The sequence below is a fragment of the Ammospiza nelsoni genome, chromosome 7 (genome assembly GCF_027579445.1).
Source record: "Ammospiza nelsoni isolate bAmmNel1 chromosome 7, bAmmNel1.pri, whole genome shotgun sequence".
In the NCBI taxonomy this organism is placed as follows: domain Eukaryota; kingdom Metazoa; phylum Chordata; class Aves; order Passeriformes; family Passerellidae; genus Ammospiza; species Ammospiza nelsoni.
In genome coordinates this window covers 19,518,047-19,545,259 of record NC_080639.1, presented here as the reverse complement: position 1 = coordinate 19,545,259, position 27,213 = coordinate 19,518,047, and the positions used below count along the sequence as shown (strand labels likewise).

General features: G+C 37.5%; 1 protein-coding gene across 3 annotated transcripts in view; it reads left to right on the top strand.

The window, feature by feature from the left end:
- RAPGEF4 (Rap guanine nucleotide exchange factor 4) overlaps nt 1-27,213 on the top strand; it is a 142,788-nt gene that overhangs the window by 56,290 nt on the left and 59,285 nt on the right. For all 3 annotated transcript variants that reach the window (XM_059475808.1, XM_059475807.1, XM_059475806.1), the window contains exons 5-6: nt 8,790-8,862; nt 9,913-9,977. In XM_059475808.1, coding sequence (XP_059331791.1) covers nt 8,790-8,862; nt 9,913-9,977 — 138 coding nt within the window. The remainder of the gene's footprint in view (nt 1-8,789; nt 8,863-9,912; nt 9,978-27,213) is intronic.

Here is a 27,213-nt window from a genome sequence, read left to right as displayed (position 1 = left end):
ATTTAACTTCCAGTGGGACTTTCTTACTTCTTTCCCATTCTTGTGTGCTTCCATTCCTCACTGTCCCCTCCTGTCATGAAGTTTGAAAATGTTTCTAGGGCTAAGCTGAAGGGGAATACTGTTACTTTACTTTTTGCCTAAGGAAAGAGTTGTACAACAAACAGTCACAGCAGGACTCCAGGTCAGAGCTGCAGCACTGACAGCAAAATAAATTGTCTGTCACTTGAGGAAATCACTTGCACTGATGTCAGTCTGTAGGAAAAGCCTGAAAAAATGCCCCATCCAAATAAGGTTGTTGCATTGCAGTTTGTTAATGCAGTTTACTTAATCCTTATGTTATGGCACAGCTGAATCACTGTTACCAATGTTTGCACTTCAGTTTGATAAAAATTAGTCATTCCCATTTAATACATTTTGAAGTCTTCAGAAGAGATGCTGTTGTACAAAAAGAGATTAGGCTGTGAAGAGGTCTTTTGTAGGGAACTTCAGACCTGAGAGCCATGACATGTTGGACTGTAAATGTGGATGTAAAACAGTGCAACTAAACACTGTATTACAAAATAGCTGAAAAATTATTGTGAATTCCTGCATATATTATAATACAGTGTGCATGAAGGGGATTCCAGATTTGAGGAGTAGTTTGGCCTTTGAGAGATTATGCTGATAAGGTAATTGCAGTGGTGCCTTTGCAAGGACTGCTGGGTGAATTGGAGGCCCATGTATTTTGGGTTCCTGTTGGGTGATACCAGTGTGATTGTGAGTGATTTTCTGTCAGAATACATGCTTTTCACTGGAAGAAATCACCTGTGTTCAGTCATACTTCCTGAAATATAATTGTTACTTTGTCTTTACAGTTTTCTCTCTTATTTTGTATTTTACTTGCTTTGATTTCTCTGCAGTGCTCCTGAGTGAGCTGTACAAACTGCTTTTAAAGCAGCTCACTCTGTAATCAAAATAATATTTAAAAAGCTTTGAAGAAAGATTAATCTTACAAGGGAAATTGTTTGTTTACTTATTTACACTTATTAAATATCCTCGTTATTGTTATGCACAATTGAATAGAAACAGTCAGTTTGGAGAATTATCCATGAAAAGGAAGCCTTTGATGTTAGATGAGTATTGGACATTGATGTGTGCTTATTTCTGTGAGAAGCAAAAGGAATGTTAGATTGACCCCACTGAACTACTTTAGAGGTTTATATTGATTGCAGAGGAATTAATATTTAACCCAGAGTTTCCTTCCAGATGAAAAAAATTCCTTCCAGAAAAATTTCTAGATGAACATACGTCTGTGTTCAGAGGTTATAAATGTGAAAAGCAGAGTTACAGATCAGCTCACCAGCTTTTTCTTTGTTTCAAATCTCCTTTTAAAAATATTTGTAATGGGAGGGAAGAAAAGAAACTGTTTATAACCATGAATAAAGCCACTGCTGTGCACAGTGTCATCATAAGGCCACTGTGTCATTTCAGTTGCACTTAAAACCTATTTTTAAGACTTAGCTACTGCAGAGACCTTGTAGTGAACTTAGAGAATTTTACTACAGAGAAGTGTGACTTCAGCCCACTGTCAGAACACAGCCTGTAGTGGGAGGTTTCCAGTTTTTCTCTATCTCAGAAGCACACACCTAGTTTCTCATTAATTTTTTCAGATGAAGTCTGTTTCATTACATTCATGCCAAGATATCTAGGTCATATGTATCAGGCCTTCTGTGCTTTCAAGGTGGCAGTCTCAGGGTGAAACAGCAACTTGGTTTAGAGGTTCTTGCTGACTTCCAGCTTGCTAAATACACACAATCCTTGCTTTTCCAGTGTGATAGTTGGCTAAGATATGTTATCAGAAGATATCAGAATATGCTTATGTTGCCACAATTACAGAATTTACCGTTCTGTCAAAGCACTTTCCCCATATCTCTCTTTGAGATATGACTTTTTGTCTCAGCTGAGGCTCTGCTCCAGAAAACTGCTGAAGATCAGTCAGGGGTGCACACAATGTAGAGGAAAAACTGCAGGAGGCAGCCTGTAGCTGCCCAGGTGAGGAACTGAACAAAGCCAGCATCATCCTGTATTTGTGAGTCTCCTGTTACCTGTCTGGCAAACTGAGATCATCTGAAAGAACACATCATTGTTTCTTTTCTCATTATAATAGTGTATGTGAAAATAAGAGGTGTGGCTGTCTGCAGGTAAAAGGAATTATTTTGTACCTGGAATATTAGGAAATTGTTCTTCCTCTTGTGCTTGACCCAAAAGATGATTCTAGACTTGGCTTCATCTAAGTCCTGTTAATGTAAGTTTAAACGTTGGCCGTAGTGGTAAGAAAAATTATGGTAAAACAGCACATTTTTCTGAGTTGTTCCGCTCTTCGTTCTTGAGATGTATCTGCTGGCTTTGCTAATAAAGATGCAGGTTTACAATTCTTAGTGTTGCAGAACAGTTTGAAGAGGAATGAGGTTCTGTTCTGTCACTGTGTTGTTCAGCTGATTCCAGTTTAGGTATGATTTGATGCTTCTCTCCTACATGTGATAATGGAAGAGGAAGAAAGGAGAGCAGATCTTTATTTTGTGAACTTATATTAAATTTGAAGGACTGTTGGTGACATAGTCATTTGATTTTAAAGATATCACAGTGAAAAAATAAATATGGAAATGTATAAAGCTTTTTCATCCCCTTTCAAAAACTTGAACCTGATGTTAAAGACAGTTAAGTATTTTCTCCTGTAAATATATTATCTACTTTATGTTTACAGAGTTGAAGTAAAATAAAACACATAAATCAGATGGACTCTTTGTTCTTAATTTGGTTTTTTTGTCCTCTTCTAAGTGTATGCAATCTTTCCCACCCCTCCCAGCCAAGTCCTGTCACCACCCAAGTGCATTTCCTGAGTGGATTTCTCTAGGAGACAGAATTGGAGAGCTGTACGATGGCATTTCTATATTTAAATTAGATGGAACAGAATAGGCTGTATAATTTGCTTATTCAGTGCTCATACTCTAATTTCCTTGGATGAGATTTTTTGTGGTACAGTCTTATCTTTGGCTTTCTATCTGGTAGCCAAGTCTGCTATTTGGCATGATTTCAGACAGTTGGGTGCATTTTCCTTCTTGACGAAATATCAAGGGGGTGCTGTGATAAAGCAAATACTGCACACAGAGCTTTTCAAGCATGGTAAATTGATTTAGGTGAAAATGTGACAGGAAAATACATGTCTCCAAAATAAAGAGATGGTGTAAAGTAAAGTGTAGTTGATTAGAGCTGTGCAGAAACATTGTGAAGATGGTAAATAAGTGGAAAAGATGCAGATTCATCTGCTGTTACATAAGCTGTACCTATTCTGGGATCAGGACTCAGCAGTTTTGGTACAGGCATTTCCTGTAGTTATTTTAGCTGAACATGACCAAGTAGTGCTTCACTTCTGCTATTTCAGACCTTGTCTATCACATTTTAATGACTTGATAGAGTGACGTATACAAAACAATCTGTTTCTGTTCAGTAAGTTGTGGTGAGATCTTCACATGGCTTATTTTCTATTTTTCCATGAAATAAAATACATTTTTCCTATTGTAGCATTGTATTTTCCTAATAAGTCTTAATAATTTCCTTCAGAAATACTTCAGTTCTGTTCTCTTACCAGTGCTGTTGATGACAGCAAATGTTTATATTCTGTTAATGACAAAGGCAGACATTTAGCAATAGTCAGGATACTTGGTGTTCTAGAGTAAAGCACCAGCTTCAAACAATGATTTTTTTATCTAGTATTAAACAGCCATAGGTTAGGTCTTTTTGTGATAGCCAGTTAAGTGGCATTGACCTGAAATGCATGGAAATTTTCTGATTGAACTTGCTTAGAGGAAATACACTTGGTAATTTGTAAACATACGAAGAAGACAGTATCTGAAGTCAGAATTAGGCTGAGTCTGTTGGGGAACTCAGCGCATACTTTTGGGCAAAAGCAAGGGTGCTGTTTGTTTTCCCCTTTGTAACAAGATTGGGATGAAGAACAACTATCAGTGTGATAATCAGTCTAGGGTGATTTTTTTGGGTGAAAATCTCTAGGAACATGAGGCACTTTTTGTTGGATGACACAAACAGCAGGCAGATGACCTGAGATTTTACCCATCAGTTCAGTGAAGACCAGAGTATGAACTCTAAGGGCAAAAGTCTGGATTTTGCAATCTCCATTTGATTTGATGAGTTAAAAGAAGGCCCAACAATCTTCATGGGCTCTTTCTGTCAGGGGCTTCTCTCCTCATTGTTCTGGAGAAAAGAGGAGAATCAGTGCACCACGGGAGTGGCATGCCCTTGTGAGTAATGCTCATGAGGGACGTGGTTCACTGCCAGCATAGAGGAAGAATAGAGTTGTACTGAGAGCATCAGTGATCAATTATTTATTGTCAAAAGAAAACAGAGAAGCTGGCTCACATTGTCAAGCTACAGCATATATTCCCCAAGAGAAACCATTGCAGAAGTATTGACAGCTAGTACAGGAGTTTTGCAGACCTCAGGCAATAGTCACAATAAGAGCATCTGATGAAATAATTACACAAGGTTTTGAAAAATGCATGGAAAGGTCACCTTGATGTTTGGCTTAGGACTTCTGTATCTGAAATTAATTATTTTGTGTTACTCCCAAGTTTGCAAGTTAGGCAGGCTTTGCTTTGTCACCTTCTCTGTTCAAAGTTAGGGGTAGGCGGAAAAGGAGGCAGTAGAAATGGTAAAAAATGACACTGTGATTGAGATTGTGACTAGAGGTGAAAGAAGGAAAAAATAAGATCATGTATTGAACCAAGCACCTTTTGAGGGCTATAAAACTGTCCCCAGTACAAGAAACTTAATTCCTAGTATCTGGCCACAGATTCCTTGGATCTGTAGATTGACCATGGTGTGGGGAAGCATCAGAAGCCCGAGTTCCTAGTGCTACAGACCATCACTGCCTGGGTCCTTAGTGCACAGCCCTTATTGGCCAACTGCAGAACTGCTGCCCTTGGGGAGTATTTGCTGTAGAAACTGTGTTGAAATCTTTATGCCCAGGGGCTCTTCCCTTCATCAGTCCTGTGTCTTTCCTGTTAGAGTGCCTGGGGTTTTGCTACACAGTGAACATGGATAACAAAGGCTCATCTATATTCTTTGCATGTACCTGGCTTATTCTGGAATGTTTGTAAACAGGTATTAGCTCTTCACTATTAGCAGCAGAAGAGAAAGGACTAACCACAAAGACCAAAGACATATTTTATATATCTTATGTATGCTAGAAGTGTTTTTCAGGAATTTAGAGATAGCTTGCATCACAATTATAGTAATTGCCTTTCTAAACGTTAGCGTATAAAAATATACCTAATTATGTTCGCTGGGTTGAAGAAAACCTATTGTACTCCTGAAAGCCTACGAGACAAACTGCAGCTAACTACAAATAAAGCCTTAATTTGAGCATGCAAAGAAACACACTGAGAAACCTGACAGCGAGTGGCCTCAGAAGCCATTCCCTCACAGCACCTTCCCAGCAGGGCAAGTGGGTGATTCTGTTTCTTCCTTTTCTTCTCTCCCCAACTGTTTCTTGTCACCAGTCTTCTTTGCTTTAGGCCATAGCAGTGGTTGAAAAGGTCAAAATGTGTTAATTTTCACCACTACATGGGTATGAGGCAGTCAGCAACTGGAAAAAAAATACTGTCTTTATTACTCATGCTGTCAGATTAGATGTAGGAATTGTCTGTTATTTCTGCTGTTGCATGATAGAGTTTATAAATTGGTAGAAATCTGAAGACAGAGTGAATAGGTCATTGAATGTAGCTTTAAAAACTGCTGTCATGTCGGATTTACAAAACTTGAAGACTTCTGGTAATAAACAAGCGTATGATGATTTGATAATTGTTCCTGTCTTTCATACGGAAAGCCTTTCCAGACTTCATACTACCTGTGGAAGATATTTTCAAAAGCCTTTTGTAAATATCTTGTCTGTTAATCTTCAGGATGATTTTAAATACCGCCTATGAATATAATTTTATTTACTGAATTTTACTTTCATTTACAGACAATATAGTAACAAGATAGGTCTCATTATCTCAGCTTTCACTGATCTCATGCCTGGAACTTTATTATTCCATCTGATACTGGCAAATCTTTATGCAATTACTTAGGTCTGTCTTTGCATGCTTAGGTTTCCCAGCAAACAGTGTTTCCCTGACTTCTCGAAATAAGTTTCCCTTGACATTTAATTTGGCTGATGTGGTGACACAAGTTTAGGCATAAATTATACCTTTTATGTCAGCCCACACCCACTGAGATATCCTCATGAGAGACCATGTGTAGGCAGTTGAATCAGCCTTCCCTCCAGAGATACCCAGATATAGAAGAAAGTTTCATTTTTGCGGAGGTGCCCTGGAGGAGTATGAACAACTGAGCTTTCTGAGGGCATGCCTTGAATTATTTCTTCTTCTGCTAATGCTGCTTGAGCTCCTTCACAGGCAGCACTGCTCACAGGGTTTGCTGTATCAGACTCATAAGTGGACTGGTGCCAGGGCAGGGTGGGACCCTCATGCAGGAGGTGACAGAGGGGACATCCTTGGGAGCGATACCGAATTCCTGCGTTATGTATCGGGAGTCTGCTCCTGTGAACTTTGGTGTCCTGAGCATGAGTTGTGCCTGAATGGGATTAGATGCCTCCTCTAAAGTTATGTATCTAATTCTGGCTTACTCTACCTGTAGGGTTTTTTTCTGAAGATGGGCCCTCATATCTTTTGGAAATTGTATGCTATGTTTTATGTTGTGTCTCATAAGAAGAATAATCAGGAAAAATATCAGAGAATTAATCAGAAAAAAAATGCCATGCAGTGTATGATGGCTGTGGACATGATATAGGAAATAAAAGAAAAAACTACTCTCTTCCCACAGTTTAAGCTCCTTGTAGAAGTGGCTTAAATGTGGACTAGTAATGTATTTCTGGGAAAATACTATTTTGGGAAAAACAGAACAAAGAAATTATTATCAGCTAAATGATGATGAAGAAGAAGAGAAAAACATCTTATACAATTTGTTTTTATCTTGTCCCAAATGAAAATTCCAATTTTACATCTATAAATTACATTTTGAGATCAAATTCAGTAGAAGGTGGAACAAAACATTTATCTACTATTTGAATAAAATGTTATTTCAAATCTTTGGGAAACACTTTTGGTTATGTTTTGGTTTTTGTTTTCTTGTTTTGGTTTGTTTTTTTTTTTTTTCTTTTTTTTTTCTTTTGGCCAACGAAAATTACTTTTTCCCTTGGTTATGTGTGTGATTTACTAGTTGAACTGAGAAAATAATTATTTCTTATGTTCTTCCTCTCATTGAATTCAGGCATGGGTCTGGATGCAGAATATGGGAACTGAATGGTCTGAGAAAGAAAACAGGAGAGTTTCCTCAAATGAAATAGCATTTGTTTTGTGTGACTGACTAGGGATATAGCATAGATTTGCTTTTACGAGTATTCAGCTGGATTATGGGTGAGATTTAAATAATATGTTACTAAGCTTTAGGATGTAATAGCATGTCTAAAAATAGGATTGGATTATTAAGATTAATGTAATCTTTGTAGCTTTTGTTATTGTTTAGAATGCAAGACATTCAGTCTCTAGTGCTAGAATTAATGATATTTTCATTTCCATTTCCAAGAAAAATAAATGTATGAAGGATAAATCAAGCATTGTTAAAATTCAACAGGCAACATTTTTAAAGTGAATACATCCAAACATCTCCATAGAGCAAAGGATAAAACTTTTAAATTAAAATTGCACTATTGCACTGTCTCAATTATTGTGTGTGCTTAGATGACACCTACATGGATTTCAGCTGGTTGATTGTTCATGTTGAGCTCACTGCACACCCAAAAGACTGTATGAAGAATTTTATTTATGCTGAACATCAGAACCCCTATTGCATGAGCGTATTTTCTGGCAGTTCCAAAAGGGAATTATAATTGTTTATCCTTAATCATGACAGTAACATAGTGTGATTTGAAACAAAAATGTGTTTCTTAATTGCCAAATGATTTGTATTTGATAAAAGGACAATTTTTTTCCTTTGGTGTTAGTTTTGTTGCTTCTGTGAATTTCTTAAGCCTTAGACAGAGTTTTGAACCTTACTGATCATGTCATCAGCATTCACTGAAGAAAAATACCAGGTGCTGACATCAGTTACAATTACATAGCTTATGGTGGTATAAGGGATGTTATTTTTACAGTAACAAAGTTTCAGCTGCTAATTTTTTGTGTGAAGATATTCATAATATGAGGTGTGAGGTCTGTGTGTTTCATAGCCTTGTAGTTTCTGAATACCAAACTTAGTGTCTTGGGTTTAAATGTTTAGAGTTTTCACTCTACATCCTGTATATTCCAAATCTGACACCAAAACTGTTGTTGTACATGATTTTTATGAATCCTTAGCTCATCTCCATTCCTATAATAAAGAAGCTTTCTAGCTTGGATTCAGATAGGTAGTGTAATTTGAAATGAGCTTTAAAACAATCTGTGGGAAATCACACAGCTAAGTAAAACATTGATTTATTAGAAACCTTAAAGTCATGCTTTGGGGAAGATGAAAGAGGGAACTGGTTTAGCACAACTTTGAAATAACAGCAGTGTGTACTTCAGTCAAGAAAGCAGACCTTGTAGTGTTAAGAGTAAAGACATGTTTGATTGTCTCATATCTCATGTGTGTGTGAGAAGCACAAGGCAGGACACACAAGAATAAATAGCACATATTCCTTGATTGGCTTTTTACATCTGTACCTGACTGAGTGTGCCATTGCTGTCTTTCAGAAATATCGACAGTATATGTCTGGACTTCTCACTCCTCCTTATGGTGTTATGGAAACTGGCTCCAACAATGACAGTAAGTATGAGATATTAGATATGAGGTGGTGGGCAAGCAAATGAGAAGAGGAAATAAAGGGGAAGATGGAGATTCTCCAGGCTTGGGTATTGAACTTTAAAAAATTAATTCCATTTGGTATTACAACTGCATTAATACTGCATGTAGTAGAAGACGCTTTGGAACCTGCACAACTGCCTTCCCAGCTGTGTACAAGTGTACACAGAGCTGCACCAAAATCTGCATTGTGACCCAGGCCTGTTGATGAAAACATACTGAATGATGTCATGAAGCATTTTACTACTTGTGTTACATGAACCATGGAACATGCCCATGAGTCCTGCAGTAAAATAAATATAACAAACTGTCTCAATTTTTCTTAGTTAGGATGGGCTACACAACTTGCTGGAGAATCCAGGTTAGTGCTTAAGCTTGCAGTAAACATGATGCTCTCTTATCTTTATTACATAGCTAAATAATTTTTGGTATGTCTCTGCCTCATGAGAACATGTCAAGCTGTGGGAGAGTGCTGTAGACATGAATCCAAGGGCAGCCTTTGGAATTCTTGACTTATGTAAAATTTATTTGCCAGGGATTCTCTGGATGCCAGGCAGGACAATATCTGATGGCTGGCAATTGCATCTGCAAATTCCTTCTCCTATGTTAGATGTTCAATATGTTTTCTTTGCAGGATAATAGTATAGAATAGCATAGTTATGCTGATTAACGCAAGCTCAGTGTCACATTTGACTGCCAGGTACTGAGATACAGATAATGTTAAATGAAAAAGCATAAATAACTCCTGTATACATGCTTCAGATACTAAATTTTGGAAAAGAACTGTGCTTAACAAGCTGTTTAAAAATTTTGACCCAAGTTAGCTTTTTGTCTTTTTTGTGTTCAGTACAAGAAACTTTTTTCTAAATAAATGTTTTGCTCTTTAAAAATTGCAGATTAATGTGTGTGTTCTCAAAGTATTGAACCCTCAAATTTGCTGTTCTACTAATAAATATTTTCACTGTCACTCAAAGAATGTACAGTATGTATTTATTTTCTGTATTCTTTTTTTAGGAATGCCAGATAAAGACAGTATGTCAAACAGTGCTCTTTGCCAAGTTTCTAAAAACTGTAATAAGGTAAATCACAATTTTGTGCCTTTTTTTTTTTTTGAGGGGTAGAATTTGGTTATGAAAAATGTAAAAGTATTCAGCATTCAATTGAAAATTAGTGAGTGCAAATGCAAGCATGTGGTTGATGCATTTGAGTACAGTATACAAATTATAAGAATGCCTCAGATGTTGTATCATTTAACTGAAAAAAGCAGCTGGTTCAGGATTATTACAAAGTGTACTGCTACCCAAGTTTGTGTTACAGTATGGTTTCTTGGCCTTTGTTGGAAGGGTGCTGAGGATAAGGAAGAAAAGCAGTGCTATGACAAGACCAGTGGATCGTAAAATTCATTATCAAATCCTATTTTAAGGTGTACCTGAGTCTGAATTGATGCATAGGCATTGTTCTGGCCCTTTGCTCAGGGTGAATTTTCTCCTATGTTCAGAGAGCAGCTTTACATCCCAGCTCTCCTTTGTAAAATAGTTCTGTGCCTTCAGCCTCTCTAGATGAGGACCCACATGAAAGAACTCATGAATATTTCTGTGCCAGTTTCAATAGTGGGATAGAGTATATATATAGATTAATAGTGGGAAGAAATAGTGTCAGGCATTGCTGTAAAGATTGATAACTTCTAGAATTTCTGTAGGGCAGGAATAGAAAAGTTGGACTAATAAACAGATGCTGGGAGTTTAATTGGATGCATTTGTGTGATGTCTTTAAAAGGTTAAAGGTATTTTTGTTGCACAAAAAGCATCTCTTGACAGCAGCAGATGAAGACAAGGAATATTTTATGTGTTTCCATAATGCAAAAAAAACTACTTCCACCTCTCCCTGTCTCTGTCTGTCTTGTTTCCTCAAGAGTACTGACCTTTTTTAATTGTCACATTTAGCTTTTATTTAATGTATACATGTAACAGTATGCAGTTCCTTTTCCTAGAGCCTTATTCACTAGCTGTACTAGTTCTGGACACAACCTTTTCCTGTAGGAACATAAATATTTTTCCATGCATTGAGTAATTGTTCTTAGATACTTAGCACCTTGGATTCTGTAAGAATTTTATGTAACAGTTATGAATTATGTCTAAGTGCCTCTTTAGGTTATTGGCATTTCAGTGGTACACTTGGAATTAAGTCAGGTCAGGGATCTTGCTGGATTCCCCAAGGAAAGCACCAGGTGGAAAATTCAAACTAAAAGATGTGTGTGTTTTCTGAAGCAGATAGAAGTAACAGGTAAAGGTAAAAAGATAAAAACATCTGTCTCCCCTAGAAGATAATATCCCCGCAGTAATGGGAAGTGATGTTCAGCTGAGGGTGGTAAACGCTTTCAGGTACAAAGTATTTTATAAATTGGACAAAATTTAATGATTAATACTTTTGCCAATAGCTGGGCTTTTCTAGCACAACAGGGCTCTTCCTGTACAAAATAATTTCTTGGGTAGGAGACAGAGCTTGGCTAGGGCAGGCTCAAACTGCTCAGTGACTTTTACAAGAACAAAGTCCTTTGCAAACCATATTATCTTTCTTTTCAAGCCATGTGTAAAACAGACATCCTTCTCCCTCCCACACTGTACACATTTCTCTGGAGAGAAGCTGAGTGAGTAAGTATGTGACAAATACTTGTCACCTTGTTTCATCCTGGAGGCGCTCAGACAGTCCCATAGCAAATGTGGCAGAAGCAGCTATGCAGCACAGAAATGGTCCATGAATTCTAGGTCTTTGTTTTCTCCATATGACCGCAGCTCTCTTTAATTATGTTCAGTGAAAGGTAAATGCAGCAGAGATAAATATGTGTGAGTATTTTGTTTACTGCATGCAAACCTCATTCCTGCAGTTCTAAACTGTGCAACTGTTACAGTGCTTACACAAAATGTCTGTCGCCCTTCATGCCCTGCAGTCTGGTGAACCATGAGGGAGTTACTGGAATTCCAGGGCCAAATTCCCAGAGTTGTTGACAGCTTTTCAAAACAAAAAATCAAGATACCGGAAAACAGTGCTGTATTTCTAGATGTTGCATATTTTGCTTATTTTTAGCATGATGCATGACTCCCAAAATGGCTAGTGCATCAGGGAAGGGCATTCATCCAGGGGAAGAGAAATGCTTTCAGGACATCTTTAGACTGCTTTAGATGGCCAGAATGTACCTGTGAGGCAGGCAGCAAATACAGCTCAGAGAGGCCTGCAGACTACTCTGTAGTGTTCAAAAATGGACTCAACGAGGAACCTTCTGACATCCAGAGAAAGTTCCTCAAAATCTTTCATATGGTAAAAAGACATTGCACTCTTAGGCAGAAAGAGATAACGTCTTCAATACTTCTGATCATGATGCATTTATTTCAAAGTGTGTATGTGTTGTTTTCATTTTCCAGGGAAGTTTATAACTGTAAATAATTTCCTTCAGATGAAGCTTAATGTATTCCACTCTGGAAATATGAAATGCATGTTTTTCTTTTTTAGCCTGTGGTGAGTCTTTTACAAGTACTCTAGTAGATGTTTTTCCATAATTGCTAATTATTTGAGTTTCATCTTCATAGCTTAATTTTTTTCTCCTGTCACATCTATTAGTATTTGATGAGTAACATAAGATTTTTCTTTTAATAGATGCTTTGGAATTTTCTCACCATATGGGGATGTTTGGTTTTTCTAGTTCATTAAAATCTACCAAAAAAAATTTCTATTAGGAGAAAGCAACAAAGAGATTCTTTTTACCAAATGTGAATTCATTTGCATTTGGGGTTACATTATTGCACATCATTTAATGCAATATAGCAGTTAAATTGAGCATAAAATACTGAGAGGGAGTATATTACTGTCCCTAGTTATATTTTGGGGAATGGAAACAAAGTCAATTTAATGCTGTCTTACATAAGGGAAAATGACAGAGCATCAGTCTTTTTAACTAGGACAGACTGGGCTCTCTCACTCTAGTTTTTGAAAATTCCCATGGGGTCAAGTTGCATATGTGAGGTGAATGCAACCCTAAAGACAAAATTACAAAATCAATAATAATTTCAAATACGTTTTTGGAAAAGATACAGAAGAGTACTTAGAACGCAGGGGAGGCCTGGTTCCAGCATGCAGACAGAATAGTTAGTGGTCCTGCTGCCATATATTACCAGCAGAGCTGGCAGCAGGGTTGCATGATGCTCCCCACTACAGGACTGTCTTCTTACAATTTGGCCACTTTTTCACTGTTTATGCTGAATTCACCATGCTGAGAGTATGCTCCTGGCTGATTTTTAAATTGAAATGGGTCAAACCTGTCTGACATTGAGCTGGAAGAAAATACATAGCACATACTAAATAGCTTTTTCCACTTATCCACTGGGAATCCTGTCCTTTGGACTAGAAGCTTGGCTTTTGGGGCTTCTTCATCCAGTAAGGAGTACCATTTGTGAGCCCCTAGAAAATAACCTTATTGTTAAACATTGAAAAATGTCAGTTGTAACTGGCTCACCAGAGGCTTGGTGCAGTTTCACTGCAAACTTGTGCACTCAGGCTTTGGGTGTTTCATGCACAGAATTCCCACATTTGTGTTTGCTGGTGGGTTGCTTGGGCTTTCCTGTCTCCGTGCCTAACCATGTGGGGTTTCTCTCCAGGACTTCTTTTAGTTGCTAGAGCAATATTTGACTGTTACAAAGTCAGACAATGATTGAGAGCCAGAGTTGTCTCCCCTGTTCTTTTAGACCCTTTACTGGTACCCAGGTAGGAACAAGAAGTAGCCCATCTGCTCTGGAGATATAAGGCAGTTTGAAAGAAGAAGGTGCTGGAGGAACGAGTTGTGGAGATAAAGGAATTAAAGTGGATAAGGACAGAGGGCACAGCCCCACTGAGAGCATGAATCTCCACTCTCTTGTGGATTGTGGTGCTGAATGCAATTTTTTGCTATCATCAAATGTCTTAAACTCCTTTGCAAATTGTGGATGCCTGAAAGCGTAGAAATGATATACAGAAAGAAGAGAAGTTTATGATTTGTAAGTTATTTATTCAAGTAGTAGATAGTAAAAAATTTCTAATGATCCAAGATGAAGTTTTATATTCTTTTCCCTAACGGAATCTTGATATTGCAGTTTGCTGAAAGAACTCCTACGTCCTTAAGATGCCACACAAAATTCTGCTTGAAAAGAAGGCTAAAAAATTAATTGCTCAAAAGCAGAGTATTTCAAGAATGGGGGCTGACTGAGCAGTGTTAATGAAGTTCTCTTATCTGTGTTTGTTACAGTAGAGACTTTGATTACCTGCTCCCATACATTTTTGCTGTGATATACTACATTAAAACAACACCTTACCTCAAAATCCATGCTACCTTTCTTTTTGTACAACTTCACCTCAGTGACTGTTTAAAACATAGATGAGTTTGCTCCCTCTTCATTGAGAGCATACATCCTTTAAGGCGGAAATGCTTTTCATCTCCTTTGTACTGAGGAATCCATGCTGAACACAGAAGACAAAAGCAGATAAAGTGCAAATTCATACAGTAGTTGTTGCTACTGGGTGAAGAATATGTATTCTTTTCTGAAATCTTTCATGCCGTATTTCCTTTATGTTCCCTATATTGCCTGCAGGTTTTTATTTTGATATAGAGTTGCAGGAGCTCCCCCTTGTGCACGAAGTAATATTTGAAAAACAAACGGATTGAGTTTGTGAAACTTACAGGTTGAAAAATCCCCTTTATGTTTTTCATGAAATGTGTCCAAATCCTCTAGACTAGAAGCTTATTGGAAGTGATTTATTTTCAGGTATTTTGTATGCCATTGCTCCTATAGATTGTGCTGCAATACTTCTGTGAAAGTCACCTTTTCATCTGTCTGCTTTCCTGGCTAATATGATGTGGTAAAATAGAGATTCCTTTCCTTTACTGAATTTTCAATAAGATATAGGTACTGTGTTGATTTTCATGTGTTTAAATAATGGGGGTGATTGTGAAAACAGTATTTTTTCTTTTTATTAATTCTTAATGCATTTAGTGCAATTATATCGTAAAGATCTTAGAGTGGACAGAGAAGGCCATAATCAAGAGTTAATCTTCAAAGTATTGCAATTTCAACATTGCCTAGAAATAAACACAATAATTTTGCTTCTGATCTCCCTATATTTCAGTTTACTTTTCCTGGATGACCATTGTCAAAGGGAAAGCCTATTGAGCTATTCAGTGTATTGTTAAATGCGGATTTTGATAGAGTATTAGCAGAATTCTAAGGGAAATATTTCACATGCTCATGAAATTGGGAGCCAAAAAATAAAAAAAGAGAGAGAGCAGGAAAGCAGGTATTGTTCTATCAAAGTGCAATTGCAAGATGTTTGTTTGAAAGTTGTATTATCTCCAGCATACACATGAAAACTGTGTTAAAGGGTGACTTACTTTCTGTGTGGAGGGTTTATGTAGCTGCCCAGTGATACATGTGCATTATTTTCTGTTCTCACTTGGGTTCTGCACAGGACAGTTCTCCTGTACAATATTTGCATAGGATTAAAAAATAATTCCCTTTTGTTTTCTGTTGTTGAAGTGATTTCATGAAAGCACTACATGCAAATATTTCTAAATAATGTCTTTGTGCAGTCCTAACTGTACCCATTAATTTTAAGGGTTACTCTGATATTTTGGCACCAGTTTTACATATATAAAAGTAATTTGCCTAGAAGTCTGTTCAAGTTCTTCATTTTTCTCTAGGTGAAAGTGTTTAGGGTTCAATTATTATCACAGCCTCTAACAATTTGGCTAGTGCAGTGGCTCTGCATATAGGCCCTGGCAATGAGTCACACAATGACAGCTTATGGCTGGGGAAATACAAAGACAGGAATTTGAGATGAGTAGGAGTCTGTGAAAAATACATTTTTTGTATGTTAGTAAGGAACTTCATAATGAAAAATGTGAAGTTCTTTATATGTCAGCAGAGCTCTTTAATGTAAACAAAATTGTCAGTAAGTCTGATGACTTTCCTAAGTAGACTTAGCATAAATTGTTGCAGAACTGCCAGGGAAAGTTGGATATCTCCAGTTTCAGCCAAGTAGATGATACAGCGCTGTAGACTTCCCTTCTGAGTGTCTTTGTGAATAGCAATACCTCAAAGGAAAGCTTGCAACACCCCATGTTCTTTTACGTTAATCAACTCCCTGATAACCTATGAAATATCTGTGATTCATGGTTTTGTTGTGTACCCCGAATTCTGGAGGTCCTAATGACAATTTGTACTGGAAATGGTTTCTTCTGCTGTGCCTAATCATATGACTGAGCAGACCAATACAGAACTAGCCAGAGTAACCCCAGTATGAAACCTGGGGATGTGGGGAGTGGTTCTCATTGATCTAGTACTATACAGGAATGAATAGCGTGGCACTGTGGAGAAAGAAAATCCTTAGTTCAGGTTGCTGTGTATTTGCCTGTGTACATGGCAAGACCACTTAATTCTCTTCAGTCCATACTTAATTGATTTCAAGGATTCCTGAAGCCCTTTCATGAATTTGGATGAAAAAATTTTGGTCGTTCTGTCTGTTTCTTTCATTGAGGAGTTTTCATTGTGGGGGTTCTAACAGTAAATAGCATTGCCTATGATGATAGTGGGAGTGGTAAGAGATGGAGGCAAGACCTCTCTTGGTGGATGAATTAAACTGTTTGGAAAAAAGGGCAGAATTTTTCAAGCTGTAGGACCTAAAGGAATATTCTATTTTAAATTTCATCCTTTTTTTCTAAGAGTAGTAATGTCAGAGTACCAAATATATGTAGGTATGTTTCAGTCTTAAAATGTAAACAATTGCTACATTTATTTCTTGGAAGAAGATGAATAATGGGAAAAATAGTGACTAGTGTCCAATAACATAGTACAGTTGAATTGTCAGCTCCTAAAGAGGAAGCCTCCCTTTTTCTGTCACCGCTGTAAAACATTGCAGAAGCAGCTACTGCCCTTGACTCAGGACTGGAACACTGAGCTTGGAAAAGCTTTGAGAGCTGCAATGGCTTTCTGAGTCAGTGAAACTACCTGCAAGATCCAAGTCGGAGTAGTGTGGGTTTTATCATAAGGGAGGAATGAAAAGCTGAAAAATGAGCAGTATGGGAAAGAGAGAGACTTCCTCTGTTACCAGCAGAATAATCCAAATACTCAAGTCAGTGCCTGAGCTAACTTGTGTGAGTTTTTAGATTCATGACTTTTGCATCTGAATATTAATATATATTAATCTCCACAGTATTTTTTGAATGAAGAGCCCCCTTAAAGTGTAATCATTGTTATTTTTATGCTCTCCACTTATGTTGCCCTTCATTTTTATTTTTATTTTTATTCAGACTCTATTGCAGTTTTTGTGCATTCCAAAGCCATGAAATTGTTGTTTGTTTTGGGTGCTTTGAGGCAAAGCAGGGATGGAGTACTCTGCTACAAAGAGCTTTCAGTCAGAGAAAAAATAGAGTGACTGTCAGACAGAAATATGCTGGATTACTTTGCACATCATAAGGCATGACATTCATGGTTGTTTGTATGTTTCTAATAAATTTTCTTATAGGAGCTTATTGTGATCAGTCCTTGGTGCGATATTCCTAAAATACACTGGGAGTGGAAAGAGGAAGTTCAGAAATCAGTAGAAATATGCAAAACTAAGTGATATGTAATTCTTTGTTAAAATTGTATTTTGTTGGGGATCTAAGTCACACTGCTGACCTCTTTCAGTGTATTAGTGTAATCAAGTACTGACCGATCTGACTAACCTTACAAAAGGGTTGTGGAGGTACTTGGGGTAGCACAGGGAAGGCTGTTTGGCTAGAGAGACATTTTTCTTTCAGACTTCTCTTGCCTAGCTGAATGAGTGTTGCTGTTGTGGTTTATATAAATAACCTAAATAATGGAAAAAATAACAGAAATTCCTAGAAAATACTACAATTGTAAAGTACTCATTACTGTGAATTAGGTGTGGGACCATCTTTCCACAGGAGCATCACACTCAGTTCCACTTGTATGAGAACACAGCCTGCTACCTTCTCTGCCACTGCTGCCAAGGGCAGTCTGTGAATATGTATTGTGGAGTCACATTTGATGACTCTTGCTTCTTGACTGTGTTTTCTTTGAGATTCTGTCCCAGCCCCTAAAAAACATGCACATGTACTCCATTTATCTCTTGCAGTTGAAAGGCAGGAAGAGTGGGTAATTATACTGAGAAAAAAGATAGTCCCTTTCAAGGTTCATGTCTTCAGACAAGTCAAGCGTATACAAGTAACACATTTGGCACTTATATTTGAAACAGCAAAAGGAATTTCTTTTGAATCTTGTAATTATTTTCTCAAGTTTGGCAGAAAAATTGGATCAGTGATCTTAAAATCAGATTCTTTCTAGTCACTCATATTGTCTCTCACAGAGCATTTTGACTGCCTGTCCTGCAGTGCATGCTGGAAATTGGTATTCCACAAAGTCAATTATAGTTCTGAGCCAGTAAGAAGTAATCAATGTGTCTGATCTGATCATTTAGCAGCATTGTTTTTTCTTGTATATGGATGACAAAAATTTGAGAGGTTAATAAATAGTGGGAAAAAGCTGTTCAATGATTTTCTTCTTTTTCTGTGTTAGCTAGTCAAGAGCAGAAGCCTGTTGTGCTGGCTGCACACAAATAGCACCACAAGTGTCCAGTTTGTGGGGCTCATTGAGAGCCATTCCAAGTCAGAATTGCAGAGGCAAAAATGCCGCATCTCTACAGCAGAGGTGAAAATGTAATTGGGACTCTTAGCACCCGTGAGGTTAAGGATAAAGTGCTGTTGAGGTATTTATGATTTATGACTTTCATTATTTATTCTCTTCGTGAATTTCCTCCTGAAAGAAGGCTTGGCACAAGACTGTGAACGTGTTTGATCTTTGTGTACTTTATCATCAGTGTTGCAGCTGTCTTAAAATTAAAGATAGCAGTTAGTGAGGAAATACAAATACATGTAGCTGAGTTGAATAGTAAAGAAATCAAAAGAATATTTAATTTAGGCTCCAAAATAAAAAGACCTCTGCTTTTTTCCGATACAGATTGATACACTGCTTTTAATTAGGATTTCTCAGACACACTTGTTTTTATCTTAGTAAACAAAATTATTTATAACCTTTTTGTTTAATAACTTTAAATATGAACTGGATGGAGAAAAAGCCAGTACCTTAGCAGGAGAATTATGATTATGTCTTCACAAACCTCCAGTACTGCTCTATCCATCCTCACTCTTTATAGTAGCTTTCTCTAGAGCAGCATTTTCTCACTGAATCTTCATTTTCATTATTTGCTTAATGTGATGCAACAGTTGTTATCCTTTATACAACCCACTAAGAGTCACTTAAGAGTCAATGAAACCAAATAAGATTTTGAGATTATGTTTAGAAAGGGGATGAGTTGTTGACAGATGGCAGGAACAGAATTTCAGCTGGAGAAAACAATACTTTTAGCAATAATATGAAAATCAATGCCAACATTGAAGAGAAATGGGGAAAAGGGGATAAATTACAAAATACATACAATAGGCGCTTTTCTTTTCACAAGGATGGGGCTAGTTCTGTGATATCTCTAAAAGCCAGACATCACAGAATTTACACAGCTTGGGCTACATACTGAGAGAGGTAAAAAGAGGTCATCTCTTTCAGAAACACGCTGTGGTGAATTGGGATGTAAAGAGATGTGGTTAGCTGGGGAAAATGTCAGGTAGAGTAATTTCGCCTCTCCTTACCCATCTTGGGTTAATTACTGCAGTGTCCTGTGTGCATTTGTGGAGCTAGTTTTTTTCTCAAGTTGCAATAAAGATTCATTTAGCAACAGAAGCATCTCAGAGTATGTTTAGAAATGTCTATTCCTCACTTGTTAATCAGGGAAGATGAGATAAATTCAAAATTAAGAAAAAATGTGAACAGGCCTGGTTTATATAGTAGCAAGTTAGGCAGCAGCAAACTCTGTAGAAAATTAGAAAGAGAGAAGACAAACTTGCAAATATGAAATATTTACTATTTTCCATTTAAAATAATATTTTGTTGTAATTGACAGGAATTAAAAGTATTACTCATCTGCTGTTTAATCAGAGAATATCTACTGTTCACACAGATGCACATTAAGTCAATATTAGTATTTTATTTACTGATTATTCCCAATGCACTATGGAATTAATGTGAAAAACAGCATATTGATCTGTCTTGTTCAGATCAATAATTTGATTCCAAATGCCTTTGTATGTTTTTAATCAATGCAATTACTGACACTCTAAAGAGCACTGAACGAACTGATTAACTAATACAGCAGTTATGGTTTCTTTTCATGCTAGTTTAATGTGTGAGACCACAATTGGATTTTACCATAAAATGAAAAAAAAGCTCTTCTCCTACACAGCCTGAGAAACTTGGATTAGATAGGGTAGGTAGCATGGTTTAGCACATCAACACCCACCACTTTGACAAGCTTTTTGTAGACACCAAGGGAAATAGAAGTTTTAAGGAAGATAAGAAGGTTGTTTTGTGGATATTTGTCAAGAGCAGAATACATATCTTTTCTACTGACACACAAATATGTAAATTAAACCAGTGCTTGATGGGTTTTTTTAATGTTTATGACAGAAGACTTAAAACCATTGAAGTAGAGAAGTATCTGGCTGAAAGAAGAATGTTTTTGCTTTTTGTAAAATGTGTTCTGATCAAGCAATCATTTTGGGATTTCTTTCCTCTATTGATTTTCATATTCTGCAGAAACAATCCTTTACCTTTTTAGGAAATGTATTCCATGTAGATGGAAAACATCAATATAGATCAATAAAAATCTCCAGAGAAGTAGAACATCAGAAGGTGTTGTAGTGGATGTTGTTAGATTATTCCTTCTCAGTTGTATTTTTAAGAAAAAATTATTTCTGAAGAAGATAACAGAAAGAAGAAAGAGGAGTAGATAGGGAAGCTGGACTCTGAGACTCATGTGCTGCACTCATTCAATGTTTCTTCATTTCATGTACTTTGACACAATGCACTGTCATGAACTTGGAGAATAAGGAACATGAAGTCACCAGAAGAAGCACAAAACAGGTTTAAATTAACTTCTCTTGCCCACTTGCCAGAGGCTTTACCTTGTTGCTGACCTCCCCAGGGAGTTCAGGAGGTAGCCCTTCAATGTCTCACTTTGATGACTCTTCCTTTCTGTGTTCAAAATAACTTTAAGTTTCCCAGCATGAATTTGTAGACACTAGACTTCCAGGATTCCAGTTGCAGCATTCAGCAGTGTTTTCAGTTGCTTATTCTCATCATTTGCTGACGTTGTGAGTAGACAGTGTTGTCCCCATTTTACCATGGAGAGGTTGAGACACTCAGAGGTGCAATGACTAATGGGGATCACACAATACATAAACTGCTGCCACCCCGGAGGCAGTAGTCCTCTTGCCTCACTTGGGTAATGTTTTGTCTACGCTGAAGTCAAGAATTTTGCCACTAATTTTAACAGGTTCACTGTTTCACTCATAATTCAAACCTCCAGGTTTTGGTGCCCTTATATTTGACATGAAATCACTTAACCTAAAATTTCACTACCTCATCCTCAGAAGGCACTTCTGGCATCTGGATGTAATTGAAATCTAGGAGAGCCCATCCAATCTTGTTTTCTAGACAGAATACCTTCTGGGAATCTTGAAGGTATGCTTGCCAAAGTTAAAAAGTTATCTAGAAATGTCTTCATCATCCCTTAGGTTGTCTTTTGAATAGATGCTGTGTGCCTAGATCATGAATGAGAGACAGGCCTTAAAAACTGGAAACCTTGCTGCCTGGTATTTATTGTACTTTTAAAGTCTTTGTCATTATAACTTGTTTCTAAAGAAGTAAGCAGTTTCAGGTAAGCATACTTTTAAAACCATGGACGCAAAGAAACCAGTAGTTTGCATGAGAGACAAAAAAATGTTTTATTCTTTTGTAGGTTAAAGAAATGCAGGAGCAGAGAGAAACCCTGACAACACTGGCTTGAAACTCGTTATGATAACTGTAGTCACACCTCTCCCAGAATATTGGGAATGCTCACAGCAGAGTTAGCATTTTCTGACATTTTATTCAATGCAGGCAGTGTAGTTATAGCAGCTGTTTCATTGTAGCAGAGAAGTAGAAAAATGACGGGAAAATAAGACATCATTAGCCATATTCTGGGGGGCTTTGTGCACTGGTCATAGTCTGTTTCAATATTCTTTTTCCCTTTGACATTCACAGTGAAGTGTCATTTTTGGTAATGGCTGAATCATTTTGTGTTAAAAGGAAGGACATTTATAGTTTGTCGAGGAAACATTGTAGAAGTGTTAATAATGTGAATTCAATTTAACTTCCTAAAATAAATTTGCTATACTGCATATTAAGAATTTAAAGAACACATTTTCCTGTTTATGCTATTAAAAAAATGTAGATTACTACAGAAAAGCAATTTTAGAATGTATTTTAAAATACAGCATAGTCTTCACTATTGTATTGTATTACATTTAAAGAACATAGATTTTAAACCAGTCATCATTACTCTGAATATTTTGATAGTAGCTCATTTGCTGACAGTATTCAAAGCATTTTACAAAGGTAGAAATTATTAGTATTCCTCTCTCCAGAAAGAGGAAAATGAAACACACTGTGATTAGGTGATTTGTGTAAGGTCATGCAGTCAAAAAAACCAGAATAAAACTGGGCTGTCTTTAACCACTGGCCCTGACAATTTCTACTAGCCTATTTTGTTTGGTTTAGATAGTTTGTAGTTAGATTATCAGTTTTTAGATTACAGGTGCTATAAGCTTTATGAAACTCAGAAGATTTTTTAAATTTGATCATTTTCTTCCCTAATCTTGCAAACATCCTGTGACTATGTGTTCATCCATTAGTACCTTTCCATTCTCCCCATTTTGCTGTTTACAGATGTTTGTTAAGAAATTAGAATAGTTGTCTTCCGTGAGCATGGGTGGCTTGAAGATCCTTTGGTAGTACAATTTGAGACTGTCTAGACCGGTCCTTTTAAAACAAGTGATCTTTTTGGATAATTTGTCCTTTGTTAGTTGCCAAGTATTTGTTAATTGTGAAGTTCCCTACAGACCTGGGATGAGGTCAGCCATTGTCAGTTTCGGACTTTTCCAATTAGGAGATGTGAGCAGGTACTTTGCTTTTTTGAGTGCTGGTGCTATCTTGTGAAGCACAGGCTGGTTCTCCCAGCTGTTGCATATGTTTGTGGGGAGAGTGAAGAGGAGAATGAATTGTTTACAATTGTTTACATGATAGGAGTGATGACTGCATTTCTATTTCCACTTTTTCTGTTTTCTGAGAGGGTGTGGTGAATCTCCCTGTATGGGCCATTCATCTAGGAGTTGGACTTGATGATACTTGTGGGTCCCTTCCAACTCAGAATATTCAGTGATTGGCTCTGTGATTAAATATGACAGTCTGGGTGGGACCCAGGGCTCAGTGCTGGTTCCATGTCCCAGCCATCAGAAGTCCCCACGGCAGGGAATGTATGCCAGGGTTTCTTATGGACCATTCACCCTCAGGAGTTAGGGGTCATCACATAGATTGTTTTCTGATAAAAAGCATTGGTCAATATATCAGCATATTCTACACAGGGCTATTCCAGAGATCCAGTATGAGTTAGTATAGTCACAGAGCACAGAATATTCTGTGTTGGAAGGGACCCACCAGGATGATTAAGTCCAACTCCTAAGTGAATGGCCCATATGGAGACAAGCCTGCAACCTTGATGTTATTAGCACCATGCTCTGACCAACCGGGCTATTCTCAGGGGAACTCCTACAATAATGATTACATTTTCCTTCAAATTTTGACAAAAATGTCTTCCAAAGGACCTTTTTATGATGAGATCTTTGGTCAGCTGTTTCTCTCATGTTCAGCAATCTGCATTCAATAAGGATATTGTTTTCCCTGTAGTATCCTAGCAGAGGTTGGTGCAGTCTGCATAGACACTCTTCACTGCAGCTGGAAATAGGACCAATGGAGTTAACTTCAAGATACTCCATCCAAGACTGTTTTCCAGCTGAAAATACACTCCAAAAGCTGTGATACTGTATGCTCAACTTTATCCCTGTTATATGGTTATTCTGTAGTGCTGGAAATAATGGCCTGTATTGGAAAAAGTCATCTCTACACCATCTTTGGAACTCTTATCTCTGCCTTTATTCTGAAGCAGCACAAATAGATGACATTACCAAAAGCTTGGGAAAGAATGGTGAGGTGGGTGGTGTTGCGTGGGGGGGCAGTGGGGACTCTGCCTTGTTGTCAGCTGTATCCTGCTGGCTGGCTATGATTTTGCCAATATTGTGGGAATGGGGTTTTTTTTGTATATTTTATTTCTTCCTATGTGTACCAGGTAGGGCACTAGAAGTCTTTTGGGAGATGTATACAAAGATATTCAAAAATATCAGTTGTCAGAAGGCATCAGGAGTCATTTGGAACCAGTAAGAGCTAAAGATGCTCTGCTCCCTGAGAAACACTTAGGAGAATCAGATGCTGTGGGCTTGGCTCAAAATTCATTGAATCAATTAGGGACTTCCTTGTGATTTCAGTAGGATTTGGATTAGACCATAAATCACCAATAGTGGTAAATACTGAGGATGTAAACCAAACAGACCTCTCTTAGTGAGGTGGCTGTTGCTGCTGACACCTTTCAATGTGCGTGTGGCTTTTGTCCTTTGTTTGTTCTGGATCCCCTTGGCAGCCAGCAGGAAAACAGATGTTACTTGCAATTCTTTTCAGTTCCCCAGCTGAAAATAAAGGGATCAACAGTAGTGCACAGGTTTATCTGATCACCCTGGTAACATGCTGTAGTTAACTCCAGTCAATACTGAAACTTGTTCTCTGTTCAGAGATGAGCTACACTGAGGTCATGTGAAAAAAAACCTGATTCATTGGCTTTTACTTTTTTCACCTTAGTTCTTTGCAATACACATATCCTATGTTTGCATTTGAGAATAGTAAATTAAGTTCCCTTCATCACTTGATTTTACTGATCCAAATTGCTGTAGATCTAAAGTATTCATTCATATGTAAAGATTCAGAGACATCCCTTTACAGCTATTTAACAAGGGGAATAGAGATATCTATTTTTGTAAGAGATGTTCTTGGATTTTATTAAGCAGAATCAAATAAGTTGACAAATACAGATCTCATAGTAGGTCACTATTATTGTTGTTCGTTTTATTATTTATTTGTCTGCATATTGCTCAGTGATGTAAGAAACACTAAAATAAAGACAGGCCTTGCCCTGTAGTTTGAAATCTAAGGCCTATTTCTCCACAGATTAAACGTGTGCATAAAATTATACACATGAATAGTCCTATTTAAATCTGTGATATTGCTCTCATGCATAAATATTTGAATCTTGAAAGGAATGGAGGCTAAAATTATTGCTTTCTCTGCTTCACCCCAATTTAAATAGGGAGTTTTGTGATTGGCTTTGTGAAGGGTTTGTTTGAATGGCTCAAATGTGAATCCATAAATGTACAGATAAGGAGTTTTTTAATGTTAATGCAAAAAGCCTTTTTACCACAGTTTCTCATAATAATTTTCTGCTTTCCCCTACCAACACCAGCAGCTTTCCCTTCTCCACCCTCTAGACCCATATGACCTCCTGCCCTACAGGGAAGGTCAGCAAACTATGTGTGGTGTTGCTGTGTTGCTTTATCTCACACTGAAGGAAAGCTAAGAGCACTTAGACTGGTCACTCCTGTGGCCAGGAGGTGCATAATAGTTTGTAAACTATTGTAATTGGATTGCTTATATGAGCTCTTTGCCTGATAAATTTTCCCTTATTCAGAAGTCCTGAAAAATGGGATCATCAAGGACCTCTGTTCCACATGTATGTACTTTAGTCTCATTAATTCTTCAAAGATACCAGGATGTGTTAAGTCAATTAAACACTCTCCTCACACTCTGCTGTTTTAAAGGGGGAGTTCCCTTTTTTTTTTTTTTAAGTGCTTTCCAAGCAATCCTTAATGAAAGATCCAGGATTGTAAAGATTCACAAAACAATCTTGGTCTTTAGCCAATCTGTGTCTGTCCCTTACAGAATGCATTTTTTTTCTGTTGGGAAGTTGTTGCTGGAACCCTGTTGTCTCCTAATAACTAACTGATGTTACATCGCTCTGCCTTTGAAATATGTCTTGCCTTTCTGTAGCAAACTCAGTCCAAGCCCTGTGTTTCCATTTTATTGCATTTCAACTAATCACTAGTGCAGCCAGAGCTCACTGCAGCAGTTTTGAAAGGCTCTAGCTTTGGGGGCTCTTTGCTGGGCATGTCTTTTGGATGTCATTGTCCCTCGGGAGCAAAGATTGTCCAGGCTCACTGCCCCGGGAGCTCTGTCACTGATCACCTCTGTCCTCACAAATTGCACAGTACCATGTAGTGAGGCTAAAAACTACTTCAGGAAAGCATTGAGTCCATCCCCAAGCCACATGCACACTATAGCAGTGTCACTCCTAACAGATTCCTTGTGTATCCTTGAGGAACCAGATTTCTCTGGCAACTCACTGTCCACACTGCGAGGAAAGCTTCAGCGATGCCTAAACTGAATCTTTCTTAGAGCAATTTAAATTATTCCCTGATCTCTGCATGATGGACTGGGCCACTTCTTTCTCCTTTTCAAAGGTCTTTTAAATCAGAAGACTTTTTTAATCACACCTCTGCTAAGATTTGCCTTTTCGTTAGCTAATAACAGTTTTGATTATTTATGTTGTGCTTTCTGATTGTTCTTGTTGCTTTCCTCTAAATTCTTTCCAGCTGGTTTAGATGCTTTTGGAGTAAAATGGGCAGATGAGACACACTGCTTTTCTTACCTAGGCTGACTAAAGCAAAACACCATTATATATCTAATATATTACTACATTCCACCACAGTATTTGCTGCTTTTACGCAAGTATGGCATTGGTTAATCAGTTGTGTTTAATATTTAAATATTTAAAACATTATAAACCATTTTTCCTTTTCTGTGGTACTGCACTAAGACACTTGTTCCATACCCTGTCTTTATTTAGCGGATCCACCTGCTTCAGAAATGTAGTCATCACTCTGTACATAAAGGCATCATTTTTAGACCAATTCTACAACTGTTTCATATTGTAAACCTATTCTGTAATGTATGTGCAATGCCTCCCATCCTGAAGTTTCCTGCAGAATCAATAAAGGTGTATTCTGCTTCATCCCATGTCAATATTTATTGTTATCAGATGTGATATATTCTTGAATGCTGCTTTGAACAGACCTTTGGTATGACTGCCAGTTTGACTTTGCTTCACTGGTAATTGATTTCAAAATGCACTTTTCCAGCTGAC